The sequence below is a fragment of the Emydura macquarii genome, unplaced genomic scaffold, assembly GCF_026122565.2.
Source record: "Emydura macquarii macquarii isolate MOO-44397 ecotype Brisbane River unplaced genomic scaffold, CSIRO-AGI_Emac_v2 contig_1027, whole genome shotgun sequence".
NCBI lineage: Eukaryota > Metazoa > Chordata > Testudines > Chelidae > Emydura > Emydura macquarii.
The window spans coordinates 9,418,979-9,428,617 of NW_027131164.1; the positions used below are offsets into that span (position 1 = coordinate 9,418,979).

General features: G+C 40.0%; 1 protein-coding gene across 1 annotated transcript; it reads right to left on the reverse strand.

Annotated features, from left to right (window-relative positions):
• Positions 1-512: 512 nt before the first annotated feature.
• LOC137150702 (paraneoplastic antigen Ma1 homolog) lies at positions 513-1,943 on the reverse strand. Its single transcript, XM_067544672.1, has one exon. It carries the CDS (start codon positions 1,941-1,943, stop codon positions 513-515), a length of 1,431 nt encoding a protein of 476 aa, XP_067400773.1.
• Between the last annotated feature and the right edge of the window lie 7,696 nt (positions 1,944-9,639).

Genomic DNA, 9,639 nt, shown 5'->3' on the forward strand with positions numbered 1-9,639 from the left:
GAAACATTTGTAGGCCTCACGGATGTTAGGATGGATAGGCAAGGTATTGATGCACCGTACCCCCATGGTTTCCTTGCATAATTGGAAAAATCGCCGGACCAGACTGGTGTTGGTTCCAACCACGATTGCAACTTTATTCTTGACACAGGGGTCTGGGCATACTAGGACTAAAGTATCCAGCTTCTTGGGAACTCCCATGATGGACTGCGGGAACTCAATCTGAATGGACAAGTACCCCTCATATGGGTATTTTTCATTACTCAACCCCCATATTTCCAAGTTATCTAAAGGTTGGATGGGCAAATGGCGGAGGTAAGTGTTGTAAAATGTCTTATATAGAATGGTAACCTGCGAACCACTGTCCAGAAGGGCGTGAGCATAAATGCCTTCTACTTGAACAGGAACAATGGGAGCTGGACCAACCAGTCCTTGAGGCAAATCCCCCTGGGTACTAGCAACCTGTGGGCAGCACTTAGTGGAGCATATTCTTCTTGAAGCACCAGTTCGCTCCTTTACTGGGCTTCTTTGAAGTTTCCCGAATTTTTTCTGGCTTGGATGAGCTTGCGGGCGACTTTCCGCAAATCCTCTTCAGCGTCACAGTCTCGTTTAGTGTGGCCATCCTCCCCACACTTGTAGCAGAAGATGTCACTTCTATTAGTTTCAACAGAACCTCTTGAACTATGGGTGGTATTATCAGCCACTGAATTATTGTCTCTCACAGTGGCATCCCTCCTTTGAGACTGAGAGGATCTATCAGGCTTTTCCACTCCAGTACTCAGCCGAAGTAGCTGATTAACTTGCTCAGTTAGACACAGCAGACCTTTCTTGAGGTCAGCTATTTCATCATGAGGAGCAACAGAGGTAAGAGTGCATACAGAAGCCACAGGTATGCGACCAGTTTCCCGGGCTGCCAGTCGATCCTCCTCTTCCCTGACATCCCGTACCAGGCTGGAGAAGGAGGGAGGATTCTGGAGTGAATTAGAAAGCTGCAGCTTCAGGGCTATTAGATTGCCAGGACAAGCACCCTTCAGTACTTGCTCCATCCTCACTTGATTCACGCGGGTATCAAGTATCCCCTTCTTTACCAGTACTCTATGTAATAGCTTGTCTAGACGGCATATGTACTGCGAAAGCTTTTCACCGTCTTCTTGATATGTGGACCGAAAGCGCAGGTACAACTCTTCCCCACTCTCAGTAGTCCCATATATATCATCCAGAGCATGTAGATACTCCATAGCACCAGCAGCGGGGTTGCTTGTCCGTAACGATCTGATGACATCAGAAGCTGGTCCCCTAAGACTTTCAGCTAGTCGTTGCCTTTTGATATTATCCGGGCATTGCCATTCCTCCATCATCTGGGTAGCTTGGTCCATCCAAGATTCAAAATCATCCTCTCCAGCAGGGGTAGGTTTTATACCAGAGAAGAATCTTAGCTTACGATACCCAACTCCTTCATAGGGTTGGCGAGTACACCGTTCCACTAGTTGTCCTAGTACAGTTATGAGACCCTCATTGGTAGCAGCTGGGGGAGTAGATTCTGGGGTAACAATGGCCCTCACATCTTCCAATGTCTTTCCCTCTTGTTGCAGCCAAGCATCCAATTTAGTCATAAAATCAGGGGTCCCAGCGGACATAGCCTGCTCCTGTGGGGCAGTCCCAGGCAGAAAAACAGGCCAGGGGCCAATTTCATCCACAATACCAACTTCTGGGGGTACACATTGTGGGTCCAATTCAGCAGCTACTCTCACCAATACAGAGACAGTCTGATTGTTAGAGTCCCTATGGCGACCATAAATTATAGTCTTTCCAAAAATTTTTACAGTACCCAATGCCTGATATATAACAGCATCCTCAGTGTCAATGGGCACCTTACCCAGTATAATGGCTCGGCTGGGTGGCACACCTACCTCTTTACACCAGGACATTAACTTATGATGCTCCATGATGTGGCAGATTACAAGTTCACTAATGCAACAGGGTCCTTTAAAATTCAATAAGGTTCAGGAAAACAGTCAGAACTTCAATAAAATTAAAACAAATAGATATAAATGGTTTCCTGCTGCAGAATTTGGGGTGGTAGAGGGATCCCAGCGGTGCCTCCAAAATGTAACCCCCCTTCTATGTCTGGGTTACTTGGGAGCCGGCAACACTCACCGGTGTGCAAGGGCGCTAAGGTTGTTAACAACAAAGGAGATCCTGAGTATCCCAGCGGTGATGTAGAATAGGTGGGAATCCTCTATCCACCCCCCTGCTGCAGTCCCTTTACTTTTAAAGGAATTTAAACTTGGCGGTGCCTCCACCTGGCTGGCCCCTGCACACGCTTAATAGCGGGCCTTGGGAGCTTCCAGGACTAAACCTAGTCTGATAATAATAATAATAATAATAATAATCTGAGACAGGTATAACAACAATTGCACTTATGCAAACTAAACATCCAATATACTTAAATTAGAGTTAACACAACTTTACTTAACAAATTAAAGACATATAGCATAACAGACTGAAATTAAACATCACTATTATATTAAATCCACAGGGCAGCTGAATAAATCAATTAATAAAAATAGTATAAAAACAAATGAAACTTGTCTAAACTTCCATTTACACTGCCACTGTGTACCCCACCTGCAGAGTGTACACTCCCCAAGAGTTCAGAGCCCTAACCCCTTGCTTGCGTGGGCGCGCTTGAAGATCTGAAGCAGACAGCACTCTGTGGGTTCGGTGTTCAGTTCAGCTCAGTTGTCCCGCTGGAGGTTTGGAGCTGGCCCAACCAAAGGTCTGCAGTCCTGGCCCTGCTTGAAAGGATTCTCCCTCTGCCTCTTCTCAGGCCCAGTGAAAGTTTCTGTGCAGTGCCCCTTCCCTTACACGCCCTGCCCCAAACAACAGGTGTGGTGGCACTCACACTACCTCCACTGCAGGCCCACCTCAGGCAGCTCTAGGCTCAGTCCCTGCCCTGGCTTGGGCAATGCCAGCAACCTCCGAAGCTCCCTGCTCGAACAGGCTCCAGCAGGCTCTCAGCCGCAGCTTTGGGACCCCAGCAGCAGGCAGTAGCCAGCAGCAGGCAGCCAGCAGCTTCCAGCCTCAGCTGCACTCCACCCTAGCACCAAAATGGAGTCCCCCACATGCTATTCCCTGTCTCTCTGGAAGGGGGAAGTGTCTCTCCCCTCTTCCCCAAGGCATCATGGGAGTTGTAGTCTCCCAGGCTCTTCCCAACTGTAAACTCCCAATCAAGTTCCAAGGCCACTGAAGTACAGGGTGCCTACACAAGATTTTATAAGTAGGTGACTAAAATGTGTCTGGTAGGTCCATAATATTAGGCACCTCATTAACTGGCCTGATTTGCAAAAGAGCTGCAAACCACATGGTTCCTGTTGACTTCTCATGGAAAATTAGTAGGTGCTACTAATGGGAGATGTTGAATGGTCAGTACTTTTGAAAATCAGACTGTATAATATGGATTTAAGAGTCGAACTTGAGCCACCGACCTCTGAAAATCTTGGTCTTGGTTCAGTGTAGGATTTTTTTATCTTCCTTTAAGTCAGGACAAGACCCGAAGAGGAACTTGAAAGCTTCTCTCTTTCATCAACAGAAGTTGCTCCAATAAAAGATGTTACTTCACCCACCTTGCCTCTCTGATGGTTACACTGACATAATGGCTGTATTTGTTTCTTCAGTCATACTAATACTTCAGTCATAGAAATACTTATTGTAGTTTTGTGACTTAGCTGTGGGTGTAGTTGATTTCAGAGATGCCAGCAGGAGGAAATGTCAGTTATATATTTTTAAGGCAGTTCTGTTTCCATTCCACTGGCTTAGGAGGAAATATCCTTCAACTATGATTTCTTCATACAGAAGGAGATCCATATTGCAACACACCAAAATTACAGGTAAGAATACTAATTTTCCTATGTACTCCATCCAAAGGAATAGACTTTAACCACCCAGAAGAAAAGTTTTGGGATTTGTTTCTTTCCTGCAAACTTAGTAAATCAACTCAGCAAAAAGATCTGATGAGTGTCCATTGTGGAACCAGCTAAAGAAAATAGGCTTTTCTGCCAAAGTTAAATTTACCCCTTTGAAGAGGACTAGCAAAAAAGCCAAAGTACCAGTGAGTCTCACTTAAACCCTGACCCTCTGTGGAAGAATGAATTTCAAACCAAAGGTGAAAAAGGTAGAACCAAATGAATAAAACAGAACTCTGGCAACTTTAAAAAATGTGGTTGTGGGCTTCATCTGGGTAATCAGTGCAAGGGGAGGAAAGCAGAAAAACAAAAAATGCTAGATGGATATGATCTAAAGCTACTGACCAATAAGATGAGCAGAGTGCAGTAGCAGGAGAACCCAGGCCTTTTTATTCTGAGTAAACTGAAGTAGACACAGAAATGATAGTTTTATAACTGGAATGCTCTGGAATGTTGTTCCAGGACTTCATTTATGGAAGGACATTCAGTACTGTTCCTTATGAGTGGTAGTTCCAGAAATACTGGATGTGCATTCCGATATTTCCTTGTTTAGGACTCCAGCTCTGCTCCGGAGGTGTTCACTATATCACAGGATCAGGCACTTCTGCTGGTGTGATTGGGATTAAAATTTGGTCTATAATGTGTGAAATATTTGAAGATGACTGATGTTATATATATTTAAAATATTATTACAAGCAACTCTATTTAATTTGGACACATTAACCTGAGACAGCTGTGACAGAATGTTCCTCAAACTGATTTAGCCTAATGGTACGGAATGGTAATTACAGCTGTTTGAGAGTATTGGTGCACAATATTAGTTAGTGTGTAGATAGTTTATTGGTGAGTGACTAGGTGTGAAATGTTAGACTCTGACTAAGGCTGCTGTCAGGAGCGATTGCAGTCTAGATGCTCCAATTAACATATCTTATTTTTGGTGGCAGCTAGACAAATATGTAAATTTTATAATTTGGAAATATTATTTGCAATTTTGCAAACCAGGAGAACTTTGAAGCCCTGAAGACTACAACTTATTCTATTGATTTATTTTCTCCTTCTTTATATTTCTGAATAAAATCTAGAAATATGTTAACAAAACAGTTATACTATGTATAGATGTGTACCTAAAGTTGTAGAAAAATTGCATGATGTTATACTGCATTTGTGAAATAACAGATGACCATACAGCTAATGATAGTATTGTAATATGCATATATATAAATGGGCAGAGCTATGGTTTCATGGTTTAGATTTGAATACAGAATAAAGTATAGAAAATGAAACTTTTTCATTTGAATTTTTGATCTCATCCCATTTGCAAAAAAGAAAAAAAAAGAAAGTCAGTCTAAATTTGTTTTCTTTAATCATGTTCTATTTTTTTGCTTTCTTGTTTTTATTTATCTTTGTCCTCCTCCACCTGTTTTTAAAATTCTGTTTCTTAATATGTGATTCTATGTTCTCAAACACTCTGATCCCAAGATGTATTTAGAGGCATATCTGCTTATTTCACTGACTAGTTTTATTTTCCCTACTTTTCATTCTATTACTGTTGCAGAGCCAACATAACAGTGTAAAAGGCAACTGGATTCTATTCTGATTTGCACATTAACAACAGAATTGCTAATGAAGTTCTGTTTCAGAATCTTTACTCTTGATGATGTATTGGTTAGTGAATCCAGTGAATTTGCATATTCCAGTTTCAATTTGGAGGACTGGTTGTTAGAAAAAACATGATTTAATTGTAAACTGTGCACACTTGATATGGAAATCATTGTGACGCACGGCACCCAGTGATGCCATTTTTAGACAATCACTTTTCAGCATAGAATGACAAGTTTTAGCAGAACTGAAACAAAATAGCATCTGAGTCCAAGTGAAACTTCCAAAACTACATTCAAGTAACTGAATATATTCAATATTTATTCTTCAAATGTCCATCGATAACTGTCAATGTTATTGGTCATTCTGTTCATTGAAGGTAGAACCATATAAGTGCATCACCACCCAATATTCCTGACCTGGGCCAAAACTTATCACAGAAGTCCTTGATCAAGGTGTACCTACTCAACCTTCCATCTTTCCCACTGAGAGTTTAAATGGCCCTGCACATACATTTTCTGCAAAATAAAGGATGTATTGATTCTGTAGGATTTTAAGATAGCTACTTTTGTTCTTGAAAGTTGATATTGCTTTCTTACTTTGTTCCTAACTGCTAATTAGATAGGCCTCTCCAAAGGCCTTGCTTAAGTGAACAAATTATTTCCTTCATCTCTTCTGGGAGAAAAACTTGGCGTATTAAACAAAATGAAAGAGAGAGCTAATAAAACCAGAAAAAACTCTCAGACAATTAGATAAACACTTCAGCAAATCCTATGCAACTATATTATGCCTTCTCATAGAAGTCAGGCAGGGGTATGTAAAATGATATTCCAAACAAATTGAAAATGCCTTCATGTATAATCAAAGTGAAAGCTTATAAGTGGTGAGATAAAGAAATTGAGATCTTTAGCTGTGAAACACAGAGGATTCTCTGAGATTAGACACATTGCAATACACAAATACCAGACCTTTCAGGCCTAGTGCTGAAAATTATATCTGTGTTTATTGTTTTTATTATTTCAAATTACTTCCTTTAGAAGTCACATTTAAACAGAAAATGACCTGGTAGTGTTTTACACCCAGGTTGCATTCACTTTGTGCAGGTATATGAGTACACAAAGGGCAAGGCAGTGACTAATTAGTCCCCTAGGCTAGAATGTTTCATTTCACTAAATTACAATCTGCTCTAGGGACTATGCTGTTTAAAATACATTGCACCTAACAGAGAAGAATTCCTTAATATCTCACTTTAGGTGGCATTCATTACTGATTGTGTGAAAACATAAAAATTCTCTAAATCTGAAGATTTAGCAAAGATTTATTTAAAATGACATCAATGTGCTATTGTAATAGAATTTATTACTGCTAGTTGCATTCACTTCACTGGTTTAGTTGTATAATGCTCTGTACTCCTTGCAGAAAATATTTTGATTAGTTATGCTTCTACTTTTGGTGGTCTTTCCCCATTCTTCTCATTTTATTGAATAAAGGAATTCAGTCAGCAGGTGCAGTTATACATTATTCAGTGACTGAATGAAACATGAAGCATTATGACAGCCATCAGTCTTATGCTTCCAGTGTTAGAAGACAGATTGTGCTTCCCCTTGGGTACTTAGAGGTGACTCTGCCTTCTCTGTCTTTATTCTCACCACATCTATGACCCTTTACACTGCTTAAAAACCCATAATTCCCACCAGCTGAGTGATGGGGATTGGGAGAAGAACTCAAAAATTGGCATAGGAAGTATTTCAGACTTGCAAGGGAGGTGAACCAGTGACTGTCCTTTATAGGATCTCCCACAAGAAATGGGAACTGCAACAGCCATCAAGTCATGAGATTCTTCCCATAAATCATCTGGAAGCATGAGTATTTTCCCCCCACTTTAAGGCAGACCAGCACTAGACTTCTCCCTCTTCTCCAAATTTATGTTGAAGTGAAGAAAGCTTCCAGAGGATATGCTGATTCCTTTTGTTTTCCTTCAGGAGCATGTCAACAAGTGGGGAGAAACGTGGGCATGGGGGATGGTGGGGTTTAGAGGGGGGAAGGTTGTTTAGCAGATGGAGTAGAAGGCCTTATATCTAAAGTGCATATCACTTCGGAATCTGTCTCTGTTCTGAGTCAGGGTAGGCAGAGTAAGGAACCTTGCTCAGCACTATGTCTGTATCTGTTTGCCCACTAGGCAAACACTCAGTTGCCCAGGCCTTCCAAAACACATCAACTACTCTCTCTATGGCTCTGTGAATGCTTTATTTTGCTTTCATTGCTGGTGAGTGAATTGAATCTCCAAGTGAATTTGGGCTGTTCATTCCCCAAAAATATACAAGCACAAGCAAACTTTATAACTGTGTGCATTTTTTTGAAAAGTATGTTCATTTCTATGTAAATTATGTGTAACTATGGCATCCTAGAAGGTTTTCTGTATAGTCCTAAGTGTGACAAAGATTGGATACCCCCCAGTTTTGGAGTGTGACTTGTTTTGTTTTCCATGTAGGATATTTCAAAGTTGCATATGTTTTAAAGCCTGACGGGACCATTTTGATAATCTAGAATGACTTCTGCATAACCTAGGCCCTGCAGTTTAATTAAGTGATTTCTGCATCAAGCTCGTAACTTCTGATTGAACATATCTTTTAGAAAGGCATCCAGTCTTGATTTAGAGACATCAGAATGGAATTCCAAAATGAATGGATTTTCATAAGTTTCAATAATACCCCTAAACATTCTTTTCCTTGCTTAGATACTAAAGAAAAAATATCTGACCATTTAAGTCCCCCTTTTCTCGGTCATAATAATAATTAAAAAAAAAAAAAAGGATTAAAAACAGATTATTACCATACAATTTTTCACTTGTATCTATTTGGCCTTTCAACCTGAGTTTAATTTATTTGCTCTCAGTGTTGATTCATGGCCCTTTTTAAAAAATAGGACATTGAGATGAGCAATAGTAGGTTTTAATATCATAATGGATGCAAGAGGTAAATGCTCATGAAAGAAACTGATTCATTCTGACAAAAATGGTGTTCTCTGTAATCTGTTCCTTTAATCAATGATCAGCAAACAAAAACTCATATGCCTTAATCTGCTTCTATGACTTCTGTGTGCCTAGTTATTTATATAGCTAAAGAAGATTTTCCCTCCCCCACACACTTGAACTGTAATAAGAATTGTTGTTTGCTGGAAATTATATATCATTACCTCATATATCAGCCCATTGGCATTCTTGATTGTGTCAAATTTTGAAACTTAAATATTTTTCTCACAAAACATCACAAGCTGCAAAATTTGAACCCAAATCTTGAACATCAAAATGATTGTAGACATTTAGATTTGGGGTCAAATCTTCAAAATGCCTAAGTGACTTAGGCCCTTAAGGCCCATTTTCAGTAGTCACTTAGAACCAGCTTTTCAAAGGTATTTAGGCGCATGGAGATTCAAATGGGCATTTAGTGGGATTTTCAAATATGCTTAAGCAGGTTAGATACCTTACTGCTATTTAAGTCAATGGGAGTTATTTCTGAAAATCCCAGTAGGAACCTAAATACCTTTGAAAATCTGACCCATAGTCATTTAGGAATCTAAGACTGATTGAATGTCCTGAGTTTCTAAGTTACTTCTGAAAGTTGGACTTAGGCTTCTAAATCATCACTGACACTTTTGAAAATATTATTCCTGGTTCAGCACATTATAAAGATAAGAGCCATTTGAAAAACATTGGATCCAAATCTAGGTTCACATTCAAACACTGCCAAAGTTCAGAGAGATTCATGGTCTGGGTCAGACCTATCAGAGTTAAGATTTTCCCTTTTATGATTTCTTATGAATAATTACTCCCGTTCTGATCCCTTTTCTCCTCTGAAGTTTGTAATTCTGGGTTTAGACACCAAATCTCAAAGTGAAACATAACTGAAATTGCAGAATTTCAATTGGTTTCAAGCAGGTATTAGTCAAGCCTGTAAACTTAAATAATAAACTGCTAAACATTTCAAGGGGGTCTGGACAAAGATCCCTAGATCTGAATCTGTCACTGAGTTTTGGTTCTTGGTTGGGTCTAAACTCAGAAGTGGCTTGTCCTCTGTTT